Source organism: Mytilus californianus, unplaced genomic scaffold (genome assembly GCF_021869535.1).
Source record: "Mytilus californianus isolate M0D057914Y unplaced genomic scaffold, xbMytCali1.0.p SCAF_5, whole genome shotgun sequence".
NCBI lineage: Eukaryota > Metazoa > Mollusca > Bivalvia > Mytilida > Mytilidae > Mytilus > Mytilus californianus.
Window position 1 is genome coordinate 103,208,408 of NW_026262701.1, and position 25,326 is coordinate 103,233,733.

General features: G+C 31.2%; 1 protein-coding gene across 1 annotated transcript in view; it reads left to right on the forward strand.

The window, feature by feature from the left end:
- The window catches only part of LOC127702843 (inositol 1,4,5-trisphosphate receptor type 2-like), a 112,979-nt gene that overhangs the window by 53,418 nt on the left and 34,235 nt on the right, over positions 1 to 25,326 (forward strand). Inside the window, exons 11-39 of the mRNA XM_052207147.1 lie at positions 359 to 461; positions 3,119 to 3,277; positions 4,214 to 4,359; positions 4,991 to 5,069; positions 6,335 to 6,414; positions 7,572 to 7,697; positions 8,146 to 8,196; positions 8,936 to 9,016; positions 9,274 to 9,459; positions 10,148 to 10,270; positions 10,589 to 10,693; positions 12,097 to 12,204; positions 13,903 to 13,974; positions 14,780 to 14,912; positions 15,734 to 15,840; positions 16,286 to 16,321; positions 17,063 to 17,179; positions 17,634 to 17,769; positions 18,015 to 18,114; positions 18,503 to 18,557; positions 19,068 to 19,174; positions 19,943 to 20,042; positions 20,347 to 20,454; positions 21,070 to 21,206; positions 22,312 to 22,379; positions 22,718 to 22,773; positions 23,301 to 23,462; positions 24,354 to 24,592; positions 25,083 to 25,170. Coding sequence (XP_052063107.1) covers positions 359 to 461; positions 3,119 to 3,277; positions 4,214 to 4,359; positions 4,991 to 5,069; positions 6,335 to 6,414; positions 7,572 to 7,697; positions 8,146 to 8,196; positions 8,936 to 9,016; positions 9,274 to 9,459; positions 10,148 to 10,270; positions 10,589 to 10,693; positions 12,097 to 12,204; positions 13,903 to 13,974; positions 14,780 to 14,912; positions 15,734 to 15,840; positions 16,286 to 16,321; positions 17,063 to 17,179; positions 17,634 to 17,769; positions 18,015 to 18,114; positions 18,503 to 18,557; positions 19,068 to 19,174; positions 19,943 to 20,042; positions 20,347 to 20,454; positions 21,070 to 21,206; positions 22,312 to 22,379; positions 22,718 to 22,773; positions 23,301 to 23,462; positions 24,354 to 24,592; positions 25,083 to 25,170 — 3,168 coding nt within the window. The remainder of the gene's footprint in view (positions 1 to 358; positions 462 to 3,118; positions 3,278 to 4,213; positions 4,360 to 4,990; positions 5,070 to 6,334; positions 6,415 to 7,571; positions 7,698 to 8,145; positions 8,197 to 8,935; positions 9,017 to 9,273; positions 9,460 to 10,147; positions 10,271 to 10,588; positions 10,694 to 12,096; positions 12,205 to 13,902; positions 13,975 to 14,779; positions 14,913 to 15,733; positions 15,841 to 16,285; positions 16,322 to 17,062; positions 17,180 to 17,633; positions 17,770 to 18,014; positions 18,115 to 18,502; positions 18,558 to 19,067; positions 19,175 to 19,942; positions 20,043 to 20,346; positions 20,455 to 21,069; positions 21,207 to 22,311; positions 22,380 to 22,717; positions 22,774 to 23,300; positions 23,463 to 24,353; positions 24,593 to 25,082; positions 25,171 to 25,326) is intronic.

Genomic DNA, 25,326 nt, shown 5'->3' on the forward strand with positions numbered 1-25,326 from the left:
GCTTTCGAAATCATGGACCCAATTGTAGTCAATCAAACAACATTGATAATATTTCTGATTTTTATGCGTTAACAAACTAAAACTATTGGGCTACATTTCAAATTTGTTGAGTTCACTATTCACACTGGCATTAGTTAGAAAAGTAACACAAAATTTAAACCGAGTTGCTTATTAACAAAAAAATACATAACATTGAGAATGTTTATATAGTGACAACATACTTTTAATCATTATCACATTCAAATGTTTAAATGTTGACATACATGTAGGTTGAATAAACCATCCGAAGTGAAAAGCTTCGTTGACAGTAAATACAACATAACACAATACACATAAATAAATTATGTTTTTTTTGTAGGGTGGGTCTGTCATACGATTGTTCCACAAAGAATTAGAAGCCTATGTGATAGCTCAAGGATTGTTCGGTCAAGAAGTTTCAGAAAATGGTAAAACATATCATAGTAATAACAGCAACACTTTTACAAATGAATAGAAAAATCTCCGAAAAATCTATAAATTTTCATATCAAAAGATAGTCAGTCATGTTTGTTTAACTTTACCTTTGATTAATGTGTGTTCCAGTCCGTCTTCGCAACATTGATTTCAGCACATGTATATTTTAAAAAAAAGTTCTGAATGAATTTTTAGATGTAATTGACAATTTACAAGATAACAGGAGGAGAAGAAACCAAGGGGTTAATTAAAAAACATATATAGAAGAAAACAGACAATCTGATGATGAAAACGAAAACCCCGAAAAAGACAAAAAAATTCCACAAAACACTTAAAAGAAAATTAAAGACGGAACAACACGAATACCAACGAAAACCACGAATGGCATCATAGTATTATCGCTTGAATTGATAACATTGTCGTTGATTGCACATTGTATGTTGTAATCCCGGAGCCTACTTTATACTAAATACGGCATGGGTTTAGCTCATTATTGAAGGCCGTGCGGTTTCATGTAGTTGTTCACATTGTTCATATTGTTGTCCTTTTCTCTTTTGTGAATATTTGTCTCATTGACAATCATTCTACATATCTTAATTCTTATATGGTTTAATTGAAAAGTTCAGAATATTCTGTACCAATTCCTCTTACAAATAGAAAGACCTGTCAATGTGTCTATTTATCAGAGTGACTCATTACTGAAACGATTGTGTAAATAATTGTAAGTTTCACGAGGAGTGACAGTTTGATATCGGTTAATATCAACTTTAGTTATTTTTAGGATTATATTTTGATATAATGATCGCGCCTGTGACGCAAAACTGCTGTACAGCTCACGAGACTGTATTTGCATGTATTGTGATGCATTCATATCGGGGGACACTCACACTGTCGACGCACCAGATCTGTCTCCGTTTATTGTAGCTCTCATTTATTATTATTATTATTATTATTATTATTATTAAAATTAAATAACAAGAGTTTACAATCAGCAATATAAAATTCTTATGAGCCTATTTATCTTTAGGGTGGTCTATTATTTTGATACTCTGTTACATATTATGAGCTGAGACGCGACTAAATACGAGACTTCACGTGGGATAATTCGACGTTCTGCAAATTATGAATTCCTTTATGCCGTTGCATAATGGCAAACTGAATTCCTTCATTATTTTCTCGTCTATGATCGATCGAGGTAATGACAATGCATCGCGGAAGTAAACAATCGTTGCAAAGGGGAAAAACTAGCCATTCCTGTTCAATGCTTGTTACCATTAGCTTTATGAGAATCTAATGAAAATGTCACAATTTCATTTTGCATTGCAGGATAGGTCAACCAAATTAAAACATTTGTGGCATCGATTATTCATATCTCGTTCGTTTTGGATTGATACAAGATATTTCTTCATGCGAAAAAAGCTAACAGGCCAAACCTATAAGAGAAACCTTAGTTTAAATATCCTGATATACTATAATGATAAGAATAAAATGCCAATGTAACTGTTTAAACATCTTCTAAAACTGACTTATTAAGTCAGGACATGAAATATGTACTAAAAAGACGATGTAATATTTATGAATTCCGATTTTTATAGTGTCTTTTACAGGTAAGTTATTTTAGTGCTAAATATGACTTATTGATAATCAGTTTCGAAATGCATTGCTTAATTTCTTGCCTTTACACAAACCTACAGTTGTGTAATACATATACTCAACATCGAAGATTTCTGGATAACTTCCTGAATGCAAGTTCTTCGGTAATAACTGGTAATAACTTGTTGATATTGTACCATGGCATGTGCTAATAGTATATATTTAAGATAATGAGTGATTTAGTAAACATTTGGAAACAAAACAATTTTACAAAGATGGGGATACATTCAGAGAAGTATTGTGTTGTTGAGTATTTACAAATTTAACACCTAAACAATGCTAAAATGTAAAAATGTGATGTTGACTTAGTTTAACCACCAATCACTGTTAAAAGCAAAACCTCTTTGTACTAACACATGCTATTGTAGTCAGATTCTCACAACTAACACGAATGACAGAGAGCACAAATACCAAATCATTCTGTGCACTGAATGTTTATTTTCCTCATGTATCATGTGTATGCAGGTGAATCAATCTATATTATGAAGAAAAAAAAAACAAATGACAAAAAGTTCTATTAACATTGTTCCTTTGAATATAAGTGGAATAATGGGATAAAACAATACAATACATCTTGTTAATCACGAAGAACACAAGTATAAATTAATTTGCTTGACGGATTAATAAAATAATCTGTAAAATTCATGACAATGTCATACATGTATCATTGCTTTTCATTTAGATATTTTCATCAAACAGGTGGTAAAATATAAACGAAAAACAGAAAACCCTGAGCACTAATCTGCATATGTGTGTTGAATTACAACGTTAAAAGATAATACATACATATCCATCTGTAACATTTTAACCGTCTTACTTTAAAGAAATCGTTCGTTTGAATTGCTTTACATATAGATACATGTAGTAATCATGTAGTAATCATAGGTTGGACAATTCAAAAATGTCAATAACATGATGTACAACAATAAGTGTTGCATGCGATAAAACTTTGAAAATGATATCAATAAGACATTGAAATAATGTCAAGGGAAAATACTAATGTGATCAATAGACATTTCAAAAGCTCATTTTCAATTTGGTATGTTTCGAGTATCTTTTGTAGTTCATTTCCGTATTCGTGCCTTTGATCCTTATAATCCGAAGACGATATCTCCAACATCCTCTGGAATTACCTACTGGCAGATTGAAGCCGAGTCCAGTATTCTCAATGGTATGGTTTACAATGTTAAGAATGAAACAGATCAACTTTTCTACCTTACACATTTAACTGTTTCGGTGGAGAAATATCATGTCTTACTCTCTACTGTTATAGAAACTTGATACATTTGTTTCATAATTCGATATTTACGTTTTGGCGGTTGATGACCTGACATTGATAAAACATTATATTAGTTAAGAATAATTGGATATAATTTCTCTATTGTATGTGTTGTATGTGAATGTAGTTTCACATTTCAGTGTCGTTTCTTAATGTTTATTTAGTTTATAAAAGGCCGATTTGATTTAACAATACAATGAATTCTGAAAAAAAAGAATGTCAAATCCTATAAAATTCATGATATTTTTTAACGTCAGTAATGAAAATGCTGATGAAAAACGTGACGCATATTGAAACGTACGTACAATTATGCAAATGGGTTATTGATGTATCATCTAAAATTCCCATTCCCTCAGTCAAAGTTGACTTAAGGTGCATTTGCCTATTCACATTTAGTCCCTTTTGGTTATAAATAAACTCTTCAAAGAAACCAGGATTAAAATTGTGTAGGCCAGACGCGCGTTTCGTCTACAGTAGAATAGTCAGTGACACTCGAATAAAACAAGTAGGAAGTTGAAAAAATCTCTCACAAATTCAAGTATTTATAAATCCATGGCTTCCAATTGCCTGGGTTTGACGCTTCCTGAAGAAAGTGATAAAAAAGTGGTGCTTCAGACGAACCAAATTAATAAAGTGTTATTATAATTTTCACCGATATTGAACCACTGAAACAGTTATGCATACATATGCGCAGGTATAATTTGTTTTATTAGAGTCAGTTGTTTTTTGTTTGAAACAATGCATTCGAACGAAAACAACACGATGTTCTTTTAAATCAATAAAAATAAAAATCTTTCAGAAAAATATATCTTATATCTGAATTTGTAGGTGATGTGATAAAATGGGAACAACAGATTCGTCTCCGTCATATGACAAACAGAAAATACCTATCTCTAGATAACAATTTAGATGTGTGTTTAGTCGACGACAACGGTGATCCTAGAACAGTATTCAGATTTCACTCTGTAATCAAGGTACATATAATTTAGCATGGTCTAGAGATATAATTTGAAAATTAATGTTACAAAAGTGTGTGGATATCATCGACATTCTGCTGTCGAGTGCTTTGGTATAATACAAATGGTAAATAAACATATCACGATACACTGTGGATGTATTAGGACGACGAACGTTTCCACACAATGGCTTTTATTTTCAGCAATTATCAGTTTTTTATTCATCAGTCAAATGATTGCATAATCGTTTTGTTTGTGCCTGGATTCATATTTATTAGAAAAAGAAGTCCTTCTTCGATTTACAGGTTTTAAACTCTGAAATTGTCATTTTTACCATATAAAATGAAACTAATCACTTATAAATATTATATAAAATATGTACTTGTCAAAAGAATGAAGGAAATATCTGAAGTCAAAGTATAAAGAACAGTGCCATATCAAGAAGACTTTAAAGTAGTAAGGCATGTGTTCAAACAAACAACAAACAACACAACAAATTTAATGCTAAAACATTGACAATACCAACCACAAAAACACTTTGAGATAAAAGTTGCAGAAGAAGGGTTATCAAATCTTGCTCTGAACTTTTATTTCTAAGTAACAATAAGTATTTGAAATTGAAACTTCATGCACTTGTTTTAATTCATAGGAGATGGATGAAATAAAGTTTGAAAGTTATACAAGAATAGAACATATGTTGACTGGATGTTGGTTACATGCTTTGAAAGGTATGGAAAGGCGACTAGGGTTAAATGCTCACATAATGAACAGGAAAATAAACATGACGTTAAAACAAAATAACGCATTACTCAAATAAGTGCTTTGAGTCTAGTTTTATTATTTAAACGCATGTACATCATGAAACACGTGACACTACAGTTGGATTCGGGAAATGAAAAAAAAAATAATAAAATGATTTGAAAACAGAAAAGTTTAAAGAAAAATATTAAGTTGTGTACAATTTTACTACCAGTCACAAAATATGAAAACTGACAGTTGTACTGTTGTAATTAAGGCTCAACTCATACGACAAAATACATTCTTACTTATCTCCACACTAACATTCGGAAGACAATGGGAACTCATCAAAATTTTTAATTCTTTTATTATCGTACAACGACAGCAGGTGTGATCAACAAATATTTTGTCTATGTGTATTTAGCATGATGGAAATCTAAATAGAAATTATCTTTATGGAGACCCAAAAATGTATCCAGCATTTATGTGGATGGGAGATATATAACATAAAAGATTATAAAATGATTGTGCATGGGAGATATATAACAAGAAAGATTGTAAAAATGCTAGTAAAAACTCATCAAAGATACATTGCTTATTATTTTGTACTCAAGACACGCGTTTGTATACAAACCACTCATCAGTAAATTTCAATATCAAAAGAGATCATCAGTAAATTTCAATATCAAAAGAGAGGCGGAAATTACCAAAGAGATATTCATATAATAAGTATATGACAAACTGACAAGGTCATGACAAAAAACGAAAAACCATCAACATACAAACAACAGTAACAAAACACATCATAAACACTTTAGTCTGAGCAACACGAATCACACCGAAAACCGGCAGTGATCTCAGGTCATCTGGAAGAGTAAGCAGGTCTTTCTTTACATCTGTCACCCGTGATGTTGCTCGTGCTAGTGTAAATTGGTTGATATGTCAAACTACGAATTAAATTTTTGAAAGAACGTGTTCAGTTTTATTTTTATGTGGAATTTTCCGTTTTTCTCGTGTGAAAAATCGCACTTTAGATGCGAAAGAACACTAATGTGTCCGTAGGATGGCAATCAGATATTTTTTACTGATTAATCAGATGAGTTTTACCATTTTTATTGCCTTTAAAGTTTATGGAATTTTTGTAAAGAGTCATTTCAAGGAATTTAAAAAGTACAATTTAAATTCAAAAAGTTGACTAAAACACATAAACGTTCCAAATCAGAAAATAAACAATTGCAAAATTTTATGTTTATAGATCAACCATTTGATAGGAAGAGTTTTATGGAGAAATATGGGGTTCAAAATATGGACACAGAAACAGCAAAGTTACGACATGTAATACAAATTACTAATAAGCCACTATTCAATAACATGTCTTATGGGAAAGTATGTACCGTGCGGCTCTGGTCATCAACAACAATGTTCAAAACAAAGTTTAGAAAGCAAGCGATGTAGAAATACACAGGGAGTAATATGTCTATGAATGAAGTAAAAAAATATGTGAAAACCGTTCAAGATAAAAATAAAGAGATGTGGTATGATTGCCAACGAGACAACTATCCACCAAAGTTCAAATAAAGTAGATGTAAGCAGTTATAGGCAACCGTCCGGCCTTCAACAATGAGAAAAACCCATACCGTATAGTCGGGCAACTTCGCAAGAGATAAAATCGCTACAAAAAATTAAACGATTTTAAGATATATTTTCAACATAATATAAAAATAAGGAGATTTGGTATAATTGCCAAAGAGACAAATATCCACCAGAGTTAAAATGAAGTGAATTATAGCAATTATACGGCCTTCAACAATGAGAAAACCCATACCTTATAGTCGGCTATAAAAGCCCCCGACATGAAATGTGCAAAACAATTCAAACGAGAAAACTAACGGCCTAATAAGAATGTTAGTGTTTCCTTGACGAATTGGTTTATCGCATTGTAATTACGTTGTGGGTTATTGAAAGATAATTTCAAATATATTTGTACTTAATACAAAATTCAATTACATAGTTTTCAAAATCAATTTTATTTATAGTGTACTCCCCATGAGTTTCAACTATTACATTGCATTCTAATTGAATTTCAATTACATTGTTATAAATACATTACATGTATGTTTGACGAGAATCCGTTAGTTTGATTGGCTAACAACAATCGCGCGTCATCCAAAAATAAACCTTCATATCAAAATGAAATGTTACATTCGTATTGGCACGTGGTTCCACAAAAAAGTGAACAGGTAAATAAAAGAAAAACTTGGTAAAACTTTGTGTTTCATGGTCTTAGCATAACAATGTAATAATAAGAAATGAATGCTTCTTTTTGTAATTTGATAGGATTGTAAAAGTGTTGATCGTGAACACATTTTATTCATACAAAATGTGCTTCATTCAACACTTTCACACCCCAATAAAATTACAAAAAGAAGCATTCATTTCTTAAATAAAGCTTATTTGTGTATAATTAGGTCATACGATATGTTTATTTGTAGATACTGGCCTCAAATGAAAGCATGTACGCCGATGCATACACATTACAATATGTTCCACAAAATGACGTGCAGAACTTCAACTACATTGCGGGTATAGTGCCATTCCTAACCAACTTAATCAAAGATGTAAGCATTTCATTTAGACGATCTTCAAATGATCTTTATGCAGTATTGCACTTGAATTAAATACGTTAATGTACACATATGTAGAAAGATAAAGTAAAATCGTTTTTTAACATTGGTAAACTACTTGTGCTTAAATCAAAGAAATGCCAATATCTAAGTTGTTTTAGTTACATTTAGATTGTTCACTATTTGACAATCCAATCGGTTTTATCACCGATCTCCCAGCAGTTTATTTATAAATTAGTCTCTCTTAATAAAGATTTATATGAAATGTATAAACAAATATAATGTATCAATAGTTCGAGTAAATTATAATGGTAATGCAATATCTATGTATGATTTGAATATTACATAACGCGTTTTTTATTACCTTCTTAGACTGTATCTAAGATAGCATGAATATGTATTCTAAGTGTCGATGCTAATTGTATTTTCCTTGTCGTTTTAGCTGAACGATCTACCAGCACTTTCAGCTAGAAGAACATATTCTATAGTAACAGTACGTTTGTTTCATTTACAATAGCAAATTGGATATAGTACAAAAGTACCAGAGACATAACTTCGTAAATATACGAACAATTCTGGATAAAGTGGGCATACAAAGACCTAATAATCCGTTTTACACGTATAATAATCAACAGATACAAAACTTTACGATTCAGAGATATGCAACATTTTCATTATGTAGGTTATATATCGATTTATCGCCATTTGAAAATAAGATTTATGAATACCTTAAAAAAAAGTTAGGCGAGGCTTTTAAATGTTTAGATTTATTTGTGGAGAAAAATTGTATCCCACGAATATCGTATCGCGAAAAACAGTAGAGGAATTTCAAACGATTTTAGATAATATGTAGGCAATATTTTTGAATGATCTTCAAACAAACGGGTTTATTTTGTCAGACGTTATTGTGCAGAATAGCAAAAAATCATAAGACAGCAATACATTTTGAAGTCATAAATGCGCTTTGAACACTGTAGAACTGAGAAGAAGTGAACCACATGTTGATTAAAAAAAATGCCTGATCGAAAAATTGAAATGAATAAAGTCTTACAAAATAATGCAAATGACAATAAAACAATAATTATAAAAGATTTCAAACTATTTCATTAAAGACAGAGTGTTTTTTCTTGTATTAAATGTGTAATCCGTATAAAATTGTATTCAAGTATTTTCCTAATATTAAGTAATCCTGCCTGCATGAAGCGAAATGTATAAAATTTTACTATCTGTAGGCGCTAAAGGATGTAAAAAACTTCTTGGGAGACAATGGACTCCCGGTAAAACGGAGGCAAAAGCTACTCAGGAACTTGAAGGTAATCTTTAGTCTTTATTCAATATTGCTTTTTCATACTCAATATACATAAAGAAAATTCAATTGTTATTTATATAATCACAGAAACATAACAAATAATAATTCACTTAAATAAAAAAAACCAAAGTTGACAAATGTCGATACAAATCCTGGTTAAATGTAAGCTTGAAGGAAAACTCGTCATTTTTTGTAAGGAATTCATATACACTTTGTGGTAGCTAAAATAATGATTTGTTTAAATTGCTTTTCAAATTTCAGGTTATAGATCTATTGGTAGACCTTGTAAAATGTCCACTGAGAACAGGAGAGGAACAGTTACATCGTATAAGGATATTCAAGGAGGCATATGATGTTCTCCATGCTTACATGCTTGGGAGAAGTGGGAAGAATGCTTTATATATGGCTAAATACATTGACTTCTTTCAAACACAGTTCACACAAAAGGTACAAAAATAAGAATCCGACAAGTAAACAAACAGAAACAATCAGTTATTATTATTTATATCATTAAAACATATTCAACCAATAGCAAAAATGTAAGATAAAATAGTGCGGCAATGTTTTATCCTGTCAAAAGTATTTTACATTTTCCAAGTGTATTTACAAACTGCAGTGATAGTAAATATTGGAACAGGGACATATGAAAAAAGATGCAATCTAGGATTAAAATACAAATATATAAGATAGGCTATATTATTAGAAAAGAATTACGAAGAAAACAAGAACCGGCTGTGGACAGTTTTGTAAAAAGTGAAAAATATTCCACCTCTAAATTTATTACAAATATTTGAAATAAATAAATTTCAATTTAACTATTTGAAAAAAATGCTTATTAATGTACATTTAATAATTTGTAAATTAAAGTTGATTAAATTACCTAAAGGAAAGAAATAAATAAAGGCAACAGTAGTATACCGCTGTTCGAAATTCATAAATCGATTGAAAAAAAAACAAATCCGGGTTACAAACTAAAACTGAGGGAAACACATCATATATAAGAGGAGAACTACGACACAACAGAAACACATTAAAATGTAACACACACTGAAACGAACTATAATATAACAATGGCCATTTTCCATAAACTATACAATATTCAAATTTTAACAATTGCATTATATATGTTTCATAGGGTGGTATAGGGATAAACGTTGCTCAAATGATTGTTGAACTGATGAGAGATAAGAGGAAGCTAGTTGACAGAATAACCACCACACACATCGACAGATTCATTCATCTTCTTGGTGAAACTAAGGTATGTCATCATATTATACCAAAAGATTATTGTGTCATAAAGCACAAAAACTAGAAAGAACGTATTGAAAAAACTTGCACAAGAATCGCCCGTTTATTGTTGAAATGTTTGATGTTGCAGTGGTAACATGGCATATTGATTCTAATTTTAAAACATTTCTCAGTTGAATATCATTATAGTCCTGTATTTAACACCTATCAGTCACAGTGGCACCAGAGACAATCAAAATATAAACAGACATATATATAGGTCTTTACATATGACGCCAGACACACTTTACATGGCAAATTTGGATAAATGTTATTTCTTATTTTCTAGAATTCAATATTTCTGAACCTGTTACAAGTGCTTTGTGTTTGTGATAAAGTATCTATACTCAATAACCAGACGTATATTACAGAACAATGGCTACGACAAGACATGGTAACAATAACTTATAATTATATTAATATAGAAACATATGTATTGTAACTTTACTACGAGGAGTTGCATAATAATATCAATAAATTAAACAAGAAAATGATTCGATCATAGAAAAGATATATAACACTTGGTATACGAATGATGTTTTAAGATAACACATCTTTGGTCATGATAATTTTCATCCTTCGATTCATGGTTTGTAATTTCCCCTATAATGTCTTTTTGATTTAATTATATAATATTTCCTCAAAATTCAGAGAATACATTTGAACTTTTGCAGGACATTTTGTGTTTAAAAAAAATAAACTAACCAATAAAAATATAATTCATTTAGAAAATATATCTTGCAATTAAAATGATATGTGTAAGTGTATGGTGTGAATTAAGGCAACAGTAGTTTACAGATGTTCAAATCTTGTAAATCAAACGAGAAGATACAATTCGAGATAACAAACAAAAACGGGGGAAATAGTTATCAAAGGTACCAGGCTTATAATTTGATACGCCAGACGCGCGTTTCGTCTACATATGACTCATCAGTGATGATCAGATCAAAATAGGTAGAAAGCCAAACAAGTATAAAGTTGAAGAGCATTGAGGACCCAAAATTCCAAAAAGTTGTAACACATATGGCTAAGGTAATCTATACCTGGGATAAGAAAATCCTTAGTATTTTGAAGAATTTATACTTTTGCAAACAGTAAATTTATAAAAATGACCATATAATTGATATTCATGTCAACACCGAAGTGCTGACTACTGGGCTGGTGATACCCTCGGGGACGAAACGTCCACCAGCAGTGGCAACGACCCAGTGGTGTAAATAGTTATCAAAGGTACCAGGCTTATAATTTGATACGCCAAAAATCGCATGAACTTCAAAAGTAGCGAAACTAGGTGCGTCAACCTGGTAAGCGTCTTCTGCTATTCATCCATCATGTGAATGCACTTTGAATTGTTATGCAAAGTAAATATCGTATAAAATGAAACAAGATAACATCGTGTGAAGGATTGCTCTTAAAATAACACCTTTGCGTGTCCACATTCATTGGAAAAACAAACCCTAAACAAATTTGACGGTGGGATAATGATATTTGGCGTTGACATTTTTGGGTGTAAGCTTTCCTGAATCCAGAAAAAGCGCTTCTGATGATAGATAAATATAAAGAGTAATTTTGTTTTTAATAATTATTGTCAAACTCATTGCCTTAGTACACACCTTTAGGGGAAGTCATCAAAATGCCATTTGTACGCAATCCGTCAGAACTCAATATTGTTAAACTTTTCTTAAACAAAATAGTATTACAAAAACATGCAAAAAGATCAACTTCGATATCGCTATATAGTAATTATTTCTTGATCAGAGTTTCTTATATGCTACATTTATTTATTTTATTTATCAGGGATACAAATTTCATGCAGCAAGAGGACAGAATCTGAACAGAGAACCTAATGTTATGTTCATGTCATCTGATAATAAGGAGACATGGGTTCCAATGCATCAGTTAGATGTAAGGATATTGTCTAGTTTATACTTTAAAACATGAAATTTGATTCAAATAATATACGCGCAAAGATATATATTCTTTGAGAGAAAAAAAATAGATTAGTTTAACTGTAAGAATGAAATAAAGCAAATCATCAATGCTATGTATCAATTGTAAGACTAAATTATATACCTAAATAAGTTCTGCTATTTTCGTTTTCCATCTACATTTATGTACTTCAATCTTTTTTCGTTTAACCAACGACTTAGGTTTTATTACAGTTAGATGTAATTGACAACTTTGATAAGGTATGTTTGGACATTGAGAAAAGCTTAGCTTTTCTTGTGTTCGCTTATTTTCAAATTACTAAGTTGGAGAAATAATTGTGTTTCATTTTTATTTGTTTATATGCATATTAGTATTATATTTTGTTTGTTGGTAAATATTTACCTTTAGTGGCAATTTATGTTCCTGATATATTTGCTTAGATTTTTACGATAACATTTATTTTCTTATATAATTTAATATTTATTCGAATGCTAATATGTGTAGTTATAGTTTTGCTTTTAAGTGCCAATTGATTATTATTCCCCACCTACGATAGCAGTAGTAGGGGCATTGTGTTTTTTGAAAAAGTCTGTGCATCCGTTCGTTTGTCCATCCGTGTACTATGGACACATTCTTGTTTTTAGTTCAGATGTAGAAAAAAATATTAAACAGTATAAATATGCACACCAACTTACAACACCCAAATCCTCTAAACATTAGACACAACAACAACGTACAACATATGGTACAGCAGCCGGTTGTACGAACGTGTCATTAGTCTAATGAGTCATTAAGTCTTCATTAGCCTAATGCATCATAAAGGCTTAATGAAGACTTAATGACCCATCAGGCTAATGCCACGTTGGTACAACCGGCTGACGACACACAATGTGATTGGGTTTGATTTAGGCACCACAACAGGGTGCGTCAACTGTTATACATGCATCATCCATATGCGAATTCACAGCCAGTCAAAATATCCTAATTTGGGAATTGGACACAATCGGTAAAATTAGATATCAGACGAATATACTGTTGTCTAAAGATCATACATCTAAAAATATGTTGCGCTACTATTGTTTTTCTGTTTTTTTTTAGCGTTGTCGGTTTATTTTCGACTTATGAGTTTGAATGTCCCTTTGTTATCTTTCGCCTCTCATTTGCAAGTTAGTTGTTACACTGACACATCGTATATTTCAACCCAATTCAAAACTTGTGTATTGTCGATTTCAGTCGTTCTTCCAAATAACTCTTTTAGGGCAGTTTTGGTGTAAGGAACACACAACTGTAACGAAGTCCGTAAAGTGTGAATATGCTTGACCGTAACATATTGTTTGAGATATGTAAACACCAAAAGATGAGCAGATGGCGTGTTTCTGCTGATCAATGGGATATTGATAATTGGCTAGTTAAACTTTGTTTACGAGCACCTGAATAGAGAAAAATTGAAAACTCCATCAGTGTGAGACTCGGTATGAGCAGCTTCCTTTGTAAACGGATCATTAATGTGATTCATATGTCGTATCAAACAGCAAGCGTTTTGTAAATGGACATGTCTTTGATTCGACAGAATAAACACGATTTACCAGTTAAAATGATGAATGATTGTAAAACTGGTGACATTTAAAACATTTATGTACTTTATGTTACCGAATTTAAGGTTTCTTTTTGTAGCCCTGTGAGGCTGGTGACAGTCCATACAGATTTTTACTGAATCAGTTAGACTTGCTCAAGTCACTTTGCTTCGTAAGTTTGTAATGCATCCTGTTTTGTTGTCCAAGAAACTTAAACAATTCATCACCTCTGAATGAAATAAACGAAATAGTTATACGTATAATAATAAAAATATAAATGAAACAACATTAACGGTACCAATTTTACTGCACGAGGTTTGCATTTCGACTAATAAATCTCTCTGAACATATTGGTAAAAATGATTAAAGATGAAAATGGTACTGTATTAAGATTGGTCGATTTTTTAAAAGTTTTATTATAATTATTATTGAATAGTTATGTCACAGCGTGAGGCTGATTGAAATATTGATTACCTTTTAAGACATTGTAATGCGAAATGCAAAAGCATATAATTCTGATATAGAAATAAGAAACTAAATTCCAGTTTTGTACAATCTATTGTCGAGTACAATTCGATCAACGTTATTGGAACTATTGATTCGAAATAGCTAACGGATTTGATTTGGATCGGAAGTAGAACATCTTGCCAATTAAGACGTTTAGACGGTCTAAAGATAATGAAAATTATCAATTCAGAAAGTAAGCAAAAATAAAAAAACAAACAAAATAGTTTTCAACTTATTGATTGTAAACTTTGACTGGTAAAAATATGTATAGGTTGAAAAGATGAAATCTAGACCCTTTCATTGTCCTAGATGCAAATACAGATTTCAAATATGTGTAGTTTACATCGATATTATATCCATTAAATTTGTTTTGCATTCGATATTTTCTAATCCATGTTAATGTCAATTGACCATTCAATGAAGATGACATTTGTAAAGATCATTTTAATCTTTATGTGTAAATTTTGAAGGGTCGAAATGATTTTGCAGTCCATACTATCACAAGAGAAAAACCTATATTGCAATGGGAGGATGCTTACCTGTGCTTGACATCTACACAGTTAAGCGATCAACTGCGAGCCAAGTATTGTGAAGTCATCATAGGTAAATTATTGTCAATATATATATGTTTTCATTTGTGTTTAATTTTTCAAATTAGGTTTATACTCGGTTATCAGAGAACAAACAGGTTATTCATGTAGCTCATCGCGTGGTTAGGTCTGTTACATCCTTTACTTTAACAATGTTGTGTTCCAGCGTGCCTGATGATGATTAATCCAGAATAGCGCTTCGGACGCATGAAATTAATAGAGTTATTTTCAATGTCTGAACTGTAAACACTATCACTAGCCTTTTGGATGCAATATTGATTATGCTACTATTACTTTCGCTTATTTGTCATCTTAATAATTGGCAAAAGTAATGACAGTGTTGATATACGCTCCTATTACTATTAGAAAAAATTAAAGAGAAAAACAGAAAAGAAAAAACAGAAAATGATAAGGCAGAAGTCAAAACAACACCAATCATTGAAGCCAGATATAGATATATACATGTCATCGTAAGGAAAATAAAAATGTTAAAGCACTGCACCATATACCAATGTTCTAATCGCTCAGACTATACACAGTTGTGTTTCAGCTAAACAAACAACTAGCTATATGACATCTTCGTCCAAAGACTACTTTTCTTCGACTTTCCACTCTTGATTATCCATTCGAATCTTCTGCCATCATTTTCCCTTAAAACCTGGCTTTTCATAGACTTGGGACTTTCTCTGATACCAGGCTGCAAACATGCTATGTCAATAATGCATACAGTAAAGACAATAATAAATTGCGTAAGCTACATCTTATACGTTATACAATTTTGGGTTGGGCAAACAAAATCTAGGGTAATCATACGTTTACCTAAATGTATTTCAGCTGCTTTTGTCGAAGTTGGAAGCAACTATTCAGTTCTTGATCAGCCAGAATTATGCTTTGTTTATGAATTTGTTGGAACAAAAGATGGAGAAAGAGAATCAACACAGGTTAAAACTAATACTTTTAGATAAGCTATATTACTGCATCGAAATGTTTAACCTTTCATTGCCAAACAGTTAAAACTAATTAGTTTTAGGGACTTCATGTTTCATGTTTCATCTGTTTTCTTCCTCGTGTAGTATTTATAATGTTGTTATTGTCGTCACAGTTTCATTTATGTAAAACGTGATATCAAACCTTTATAATTTTCAGAATTCTATTATCATCACAACACTTTGTTTTATTATCTTTTATTCGTGACTATATCTCAATTCGGTCAGTAATTGGTATAAGGTTACAAAACCATGCTTTCGTACCCGTTTTACGGGATTCGGTTATATGTGAGGTTTTATGCAACTGTACATTTTATGTTAATTCTACAGTTTTGAATTCTAGTATAAAAAAAAGCAGAAATGCAACGTCTCTCTGAATATTAAATTCAATATGTTTTAGGACGAACAAAGTCAGTTCAGTGTCGAGTCATGTCAGGTTTGATGCATTTTTTAAATCCTTTGTTTATAACATGCATGTTTTTCTCATTATAGAAGGTCGTACGGTTGCCTATAATTGCTTACATCCACTTCATTTGAATTTTGGTGGATAGTTGTCTCATTGGGAATCATACCACATCTCCTTATTTTTATAATGACAAAATTCATTTTATCATAGCACGCATTGACTTATATGTCAAATTTTATTATATTACATGTAAAAGTGTTTTATGATAATTTTTGCTGTTGAATATAACATGTTGCTAACATTTGTACTGTATCAATTGATTTTAAGTTAATTTTCCAAATACTGTTAATTAATGAGATATTAAAAATGCATGGCAATTTTCATATCTAACTTGTATGAATGATTTTCTTTACAATGCATTAGTCAAAAATATTATTTTAAGATGTAACAATTTTTTTTCTCTCAGGATAATCATCTATGTTATCATTGTATAAAAAAGATAAGTTTAATGAAATAAATAGTGACAGAGATGTGATTTAATTATTTTGGTACCCTCTCATTCCAATTGATCAACGACATCTTAACACGATCTTTGATTTAAGGAATGATCAAAAACTTTAAAAAAAAACAAAAAAACAATAAGAAATATTATCTACCCCAAAATAACATATGGCTACACTTCTTAAAGGATGTTATTCCAGTGTGTTTTTTTTCGCACTCCAAATTGGTTGTCTGGATCAATAGCCATAACAATGAATTAAATTATTTCAGGGTGTACGGGATTTAGCAACACTGTTTCCCGTCTTGCGAGATTTTATAGTGGACTTTATGGAAAGAAACAGTCAAATGATAGCATCGGAAGTTGGTTTGAATCAACTAATTGAACAGGTAAAAAAGAGTTATACTTCTTTATATTTAAAAACTGGTCATTAGACGTTTTAATGACAAAATTATTTCTTGTTGAAAAGTGTATATTTTTGAACTATGTATAAAACACGATTATACTGGTTCAATTAGTCCAGGTTACAATAAACTGAATTTAGTTTCATATTTCAACTTCAATGAAGCCAAAATAGAAAGACCTATTTCAAATACATAACCTGAACTTAAATCGAAGCATCTGAACAGTTTCATGTGTATTGTTATACCAATAATGTCATAGGAACTTCAATTTTAGGATGGTAGGCGTACATTTAGTTGTGTTATTGTTGCCCAACCTCGATGTTGGATTTTATCATTCATGATCCCATCTGCTGTTAATTTCATTTATTGAGTATGATTATTCTTACTTTTACGTGCGTTACGCATTCATCTGTAAAAAAAATCTTTATCTTTCCTTCAGCTTTTGTGTTTACTGAAGCACTTTGTTCGCTTTGGATATTTTGGAGATCTTACAGAGATAAACAAAATCATCAAACCTTTGATTGCCGTACTTGATGGGTCTACGGACGTACCAGTTCGTAAGGATAAACGGAAAGGTAAGTTTTATGTAATAACATTTTGAAATAAGATGTGATTTAATCATGTGTTCATTGGTGTTTGAAATCAAATATGGATAAACACGTTAAGCTGTTGAGCATTTAACTGTTATATGTGCTGCTTTATAATTCCAGCATATTTATTCAAATACACATAAAAGGTAATACAAGTAGATATCAAATTATATATATTTAGCTTAATAAAATTTACGTTTAACAGAGTTGTTTAATCGTTTGAACTTCAGGCTATTCAAGAGATGTCCAGAAACTTGTAAGTCAGTATAGGAGCAGTGGACGATATGAACCAAACACTCAAACTGAAGCTGTTGTCAATGCAAAATACCAGTATGTTTTATTTTGTGTGTCATGTGTCATGCATGGATATGGGCCAGCCTCAATATTATATTTTTATGTGCAATAGTTGAATGTATAAAAAATAAGATATATTATATATATCAAATGCATTAGATATAGATCTATTTAGTAAAATAGCATTTGCACGTCAGAATAATCAAATTATTCGTGTATTACAACAAATAAACGTGATTGTTTAAATACTGGAGGCAAAAGTTACCAACTGGAATTACAAGTTACTTTCTGTTTCTAAACTAACATAGGATGTCAAGCTCTGAATCGCCCTAAAGGTGTCTGTAAAAGTGTAGATTAGAATTAATTCTTAAGCAAAGCATTTGATCCCACTTTGTGTTTAATTTATTTTTACAATATTTTACAGAGGTCTACAAGTTCTTGATTTTCTTCTAACATTCCAAAGAAATCTACGGTTGAAGGTATACCATACTTGATACGATAAATGTGTTTATATTTCATTTACCTAAATATATAATTCTACAGTTAATCAATGATAATCAATTTCAGTGAGTTACAGCTACACACTTTACTAATATAATAATATTCATATTCTTAAACAACATTCATATTTTGACTTTTTGGTTGAATATGGTTTGTCTACTTCTTCCAGAAATCAAATATAACATGTATAAGATTGTAAGTCACTCCGTTAGATAGTTTAACTAGAAAGTCAACATTTTGCATAGGTTGCAGGTGACCGATAGAGTGCTTTTGAGCCATTGATTTTATCTTTTTAAGTCGATTTCACTCTCAAAATATCAATTTTTATTATAAATTTGGCACGTTATCTTTACTATCCATAGTTTAAATGCAAGTATATAATTATTTCATTGCGGATAAAACGTAAACAAAATACATAATTTAAACAAACATAATAAATCAAACAAAAACTTCTTTACCCTCAATAGTTAACTATTCGATATTTACAGACAATGGTTGAAAAGTTCAAGATGATCGAGTTTGAACAAAAACGCAAGATATCACTTAAAATGACAGCACTTATGTATGACAATTACAATCCTAGGGACACGAACAAGTAGGTGAATTATGCTTAGTGCAAGTTTAAATCTGCCTATTGAGACATTTTTATGTTTTTGGTATTAATGGTTTCGCACAATCTGTTTTGTGCCATTTTTGGACAAATATAACTATCTTACAGTACAAGAGAGACAGAAGAAACAAAACGAATATTCAAACTCATAATTCGAAAACAAACTGAAAATGCCTTAGCAAAAACAACCCCGATAAACGATCTCAGGTGCTTCGGAAGGGTAAGCAATGCTGCATGTATTGTTCAATTTGATTTTATTGAAATGAAATAAGGTAATTAAATATGAAGTTCAAAAGGAGCATCAACATACAAATTAGAAAATTAAAAAACGACAGTGTTAATTTATATATTTTGTTAGTTTTAACATGAATTTATTAACGTGTTGTTTTAATTTTTTACTGCACTTGGTCGATACCTTTGCTGGTGGACAATCAGTCCCCGAGGGTATCATCAGCTCAGTATCAGTACTTCGGTACTGACATGATTTATAATAATCTTTTCTAAAATTGTCCGTCTATAAATTTTGAAATAAAGCAACTAAGGTTTCAACTCCCTCAGGCAAAGTTGCCTTAGATTGATTTGGCTATTTTTAGGCCCTTTTGGTCATATAGCTCTTCAACAGTTTCGGTTCTTGCTTTCAAATATTCGGCTTTGAGCGTTCCGTATAAAGGTAAATCCAGAAAAGCGCTTTGGACGCATGAAATTATTATCGTGTTGTTTTAAAAATACCAAAACAATATGTTTTTCTTCCAGGAAAGCGTTAAGACAACAACAGACTATATTGAACGAGTTACGGGAAATGTTTCATGCATCTGATATATTTGAAAAGGACCATTATACAAAGATTTTGATGGTGAGATTTTATTATCTATACTACAGTATATCTTGCATATTAAAGTATTGTGATGCTGTTGAAATGACAGGTTTTCATGAATTAAATATCTGTATGCTGGGTGTGAGGTTTCTGTGTTTGCACGATACTATTTTTTTTATATTTATTTGATTTAAATTTGTTAACACTTCTATAAATGTTGCAGAATTTTAAATATCCTTGAATATTTGTGTTGGGAATCAATTTGCTAATCCCATTATGTTTGAAACGTATTGTATTATTTTTTCGATTTGTGTTACTTTTCATAAATGCTGTATATTTGCAGGATATTGCAGAGTACAAATATGACAAAATGGTTTCAAAATCTCTGGACATTTTGAACAAGGCATATTCTTCCCAAAGCGACATGTTCCAACTGGCAGAAAAGGCGCAGGTAAAAGGCTATTTCTAGTTATAAACATTATTATTTAATCTGTTTTTGCTGATGTATTAAGCCCTTGTCTAACTCCATGTATAATTAGCATGGTAGAATACATGCTAGCGTTTAATATTCTCTGTATTTACATAAATGTGGCATTCAGTATCATTTCCACTTTGAAGATGATTTTTATCACTTTGAGCTATGTAAAAGAGAGGCGAAATATACCAAAGGAACATTCAAACTCATAAGTCGAAAGTAAACTGACAAAACCATGGCAAAAAAAGAAAGAGAACAAAATACAAACAACTCTACACAAAACACAACATAGAAAACTAAAGACTGAGCAACAGGAACCCCACCAAAAACCGGGGGGATCTCAGGTGCTCTAATAGGGTAAGCAGATTCTGCTCCACATGTGGCACCCATCGTGTTGCTCATGTAAGTACAAACCCGGTGACAGTCTTAATTCGGTAGGTCAATTACGAGGAAGATATGACGGGATTGTGGTTACGAGTATAGAGGATAAAAATTGAACGATAGAATGATAATGTAACAAATAGCTGTCCATATTAATTGTTCCTTTTGAAACTGTGTTAAAACAAAGGTATAATGTTATTTTTTGAATAGCTGTTGATGACATCAGAATCAATAAAAGTTCACATTGATGTACAACGAGAGTTACCCGTCCTCCAAAGATTTGTCCGACAGAAAGCAAATGATTATCAAGTGAAAGTAATGGGAGATATTCTAGACGAATTCATCAGGTATTATTTACTAGTATTTCAAATTATGAAATATATTTAGCATAGTTAAAGGTTAATTGTCATTTGTTTTCTCTTCCATATTTCTGATTTTCAAACAATATACATGAGTGTCATATTCGAAATTTATCTTATCTGCAGCTGCTGTTTAAGTGCCATTAGCTACGATTTTGACAGCATAAGTTGAAAAAAATTAAGTTTATTTCCCTCACATTTACATCGAATAAATATTAGTCAAATTTTTTTAATCAGAACATGAAAATCGTCTTAGTACTATTGCACGTGCAGACCATGTCTGTCGGTATATTTATGTTGGGGTCACATGTCCATAATCTTATCAAGATACCAGGGATAAATTTGTACGTCATACACGCGTTTTGTCTACAAAAGATTCATCCGTGACGCTCCAATAAAAACAGTGAAAAAGGTAAAAAAAACAGTACGAATTGAAGAGCATTGAGGACCCAAAATTCCGAAAGGTTATGCCAAATAAAATTTTGCCAAATACAGCTAAGGTAACCATCCTTAGTATTATGATTATGACCATATCAATGATAATTGATATCAACACAAAGGTGATGACTATTTGGCTGGGGTTACCCTCGGGTAGGAAACGTCCATCAGGATTTTGAGGGTTAATTATATTGTGTGCAGTCCCATAACAAAATGTGCATGCTATGGTGTTAATTTAAAATGAATCGAGGCATTGTCTATTGTTTCCGATTCTGTAATCTAATATAAGTGCAGGAAGAGAAAAGGAGAGGCGATGGATACCACACTGTACCAAACTGTACCGATCCTATCAAATGAAGTAGCTGAATGCTTTAATAACTTGCTAATTTTGAACTGTATGGGCTCATTTCATCATGTCCCAATGGTACATGTTCAGGTCTCGATCCTGTATTTTGCAACAAAGTAAACGAAGTAAACGCGATTAAAGAAATTGGATAGAGGTGGTTACAAAAACATTTCAATAGTTATATGCGACACACTTGCTTTATATGCCAATTAAATTGTCAAGAATGCAATTGTGTACATGAAGAACATTATATCTGTATATACTTTTCACAGCAAAACAACTTCAGAGACATTTGGTTTTATCTTTTAGGTTGTGCACTTTACAGAAGGGATGCGATGAACCTCATTTTGTAAACCAGAAAATTTTGCTCAGTCATGGCAAGTTATCCCCTATTTAGTTAAACATGAACAATAAAACTCCATCAATAACGGAATGCTTGAAAAAGAAACCTTTTTGGAATAATATTTGAAGGAAAATATTGCATTAATTACATGTAATGTTAAAATAAATGACGATCGCAGTTTTAAATATGACAAAAACATATTGAAAAATATAAGAAACGTTAATGTTTAGAAGTAATATTTAACAACAATTTCGAGATGAAAATCAGCAATCAACAACGTTTTTTAAATATTGATTGTTTCTTTGCATTGTATTTTACAACAACGTTAAAGCATATTAATCCTTACCTGACATATGCTTAAACTGTTTGTAGGTGTTTTGGATACTATCAGGGAGATATTGAGACAAGTAATCGACCCACAGTTGGAGGTATGCTTATCTAATGTACAAATTTTACAAATAGAAGTTTATTCATTTACAAAATGCATATTTTGTGTCACGCATCTGTATTTTATAACAATTTTCATCTTTACTGCTATACAATACCTAGTTTGTTTAAATATTGTTTATTCAAGTCTCATAAATGGAAGCAATAGTGTTTAAAGTAAGACGATACTATGACTGTTTCATTACGACTTCTTTAGTAGCAAATGTTGTCATTTTGAAAGGTGCATTATTTTTTTGCATTTTTGCGTTTCCATTAGATATATACAGCCGTCAGTTTGTTTCAACCTTTCTTATATCAAGTGTTCAAAGGTAAAGCAATGTGGGTTTCAGTAAATGTTCGGTGTCGTTCAAACTATAAAACACATTTTTCTGTTGACCTCTTTTATATTTAGATATCTAAATCAGTCATTTCATACTTAGGACTAATGCGCGCGATAGACAACTAGTAACGCATTTGATATATATATTTTGATTTTGAAATATAAACTTATAGAACTAATTCATTGTAGGAACATTACCATGGAATGAAATCAATATTTTCAAAATCCCTAAAGCTTGTTCAGGTTTTAGCAAAAGACAATAAGGAAGTTCAGGAAAGTCTATTTTACCATCTTGATACTTTACTTGAAGTCAGCATAGTGCCTTCGGATTTAGCATTGGCATTGAAAGAGGTATAAACATACAAGTTTAATATTTCAAATCGAAAGTGCAGACGATAAAAACGAAAATAACACTTTAAAAATTGCAGGCGTCAGAAGTGCTGTTCTGGATTTACCTTCATCGGGAACGCTTACAGTGATGTATAAGAACCGAAACAATTGAAAAGCTGTATGACCAGAGAGTACTTAAAATAATATCCAAATACATCTATTAAAGGTCTACTTTGCCTGAGGGAGTTAAAACTTTAGTTTCTTGAAAATTTCTAAATTCAAAAAAGGTTTGCTATAAATCATATCAGTGCCGAAGTACTGACTTCTGTGCTGATTATACCCTCGGAGACTGATAGTTGACCAGGCCAGCAGAGGTATCGACCCAGTGCTGTAAAAATGAAAACAAGACTTTATAAATTTCAAGCTTCCGAAGCGCTATATGATAAAAGACAAATCATTGCTCATTAATCTGCTTCAAATAACATGAAGGTCAATTGGGAATCTACCTTGGAAAATGTAGAGACAGTTTTTGCATAATTGTACTTATAATAGTAAATATACAAAGTGGAGTCTTCAAAAATAAAAAAAGAAGTGGTACACAAATAACCAAGAACAACTTAAACATAAGTTGAAAGTTGAAATCTTCAATTTTTACAATGCGACATCTAATATTTTGGAGTGATTCAAAAACACTTCGACCGAACCTTTATCTATCACAGTAATTGACATGATGTATGAATTGGAAAAAAGTCTTACAAAAATACAATGTTGAGATATAACGATACATTTACAGTAATTATGGCTAGCACATTATAGAAGTGTAAACAAAGGTATGATGTAATAACAATGCACCATAATTACATTCTAAATAAGTATATCAATATTTCTCTTCTTCACTTTTTCATCTTCCAGCTTTTTGTTGCAAATCAAACAACGTGCCTTAAAATAACAGAAACCCATATCAAAAAGCTTGTTTTACTGACATGTGAACACACAAGTGAAGCACCAGAATTCGTTGATTTATTGTACACGTTGGTAAAAGTTGAAGGACTTGATTTGAATATCAAACGAAACCAATCATTGGTGATGAAATATATTATGCAGAACTATCAAACAGCTGCGTATATTTTGGAAAAACCACAAAATGAAAGGTTAGTACTGGAGTTTTAAAGATTATTTTAAATTGAAGATAAAGGAATGTGTAGAAGACTTTAATGAGACTGCAATACAATAACACCTACAACAGAAAAAAGAGATCAGAGCAACTATTGCAAAATTATACGGTTAATTCAATACTTTATGTATTAATAAGGATTGACAAGAGCCCAAGGGCTACTAGTAGTTCTCAACATAGACAAACCATAAAAATATGACAAATACAATACATGTTTCTAAACAACACTACGGTGAGACACCTACATCCAGTCACACATTCATGTACGCTCACACACTCAACCAATCAAACCCTTTCATTTTTGCAGTTTAAATTTTTCATAGTTATTGTGATATGCAAAAAAGGTAAAGGCTTATCAAATTTCAAAACAAAATATAAATATATTGCAATGAGTTTTATTGAAAATAAGTATAATTTGACATTCAAATTAATACAATTAATTTAATATTGTTATTCATCTTTGGCAGAGAGCAGATACTCACAAATACACATTCCGAGAAAGGACATCTTGCCTATTATGTGCGATTTGTGGATTTGCTTGCTGTCTGTGCTCAGGTAAAACTATGATTGAGTCAGCGTCTGTAATATATAGGGGAAATACACAATACATAAAATGGGTAATATTTGTGACGTCTTTACATCAGTTCGATATTTTTTGATTGATACTTTAGACTGGGAGAACATGCTTTATTTTTTAAGTTGTATTTGGCT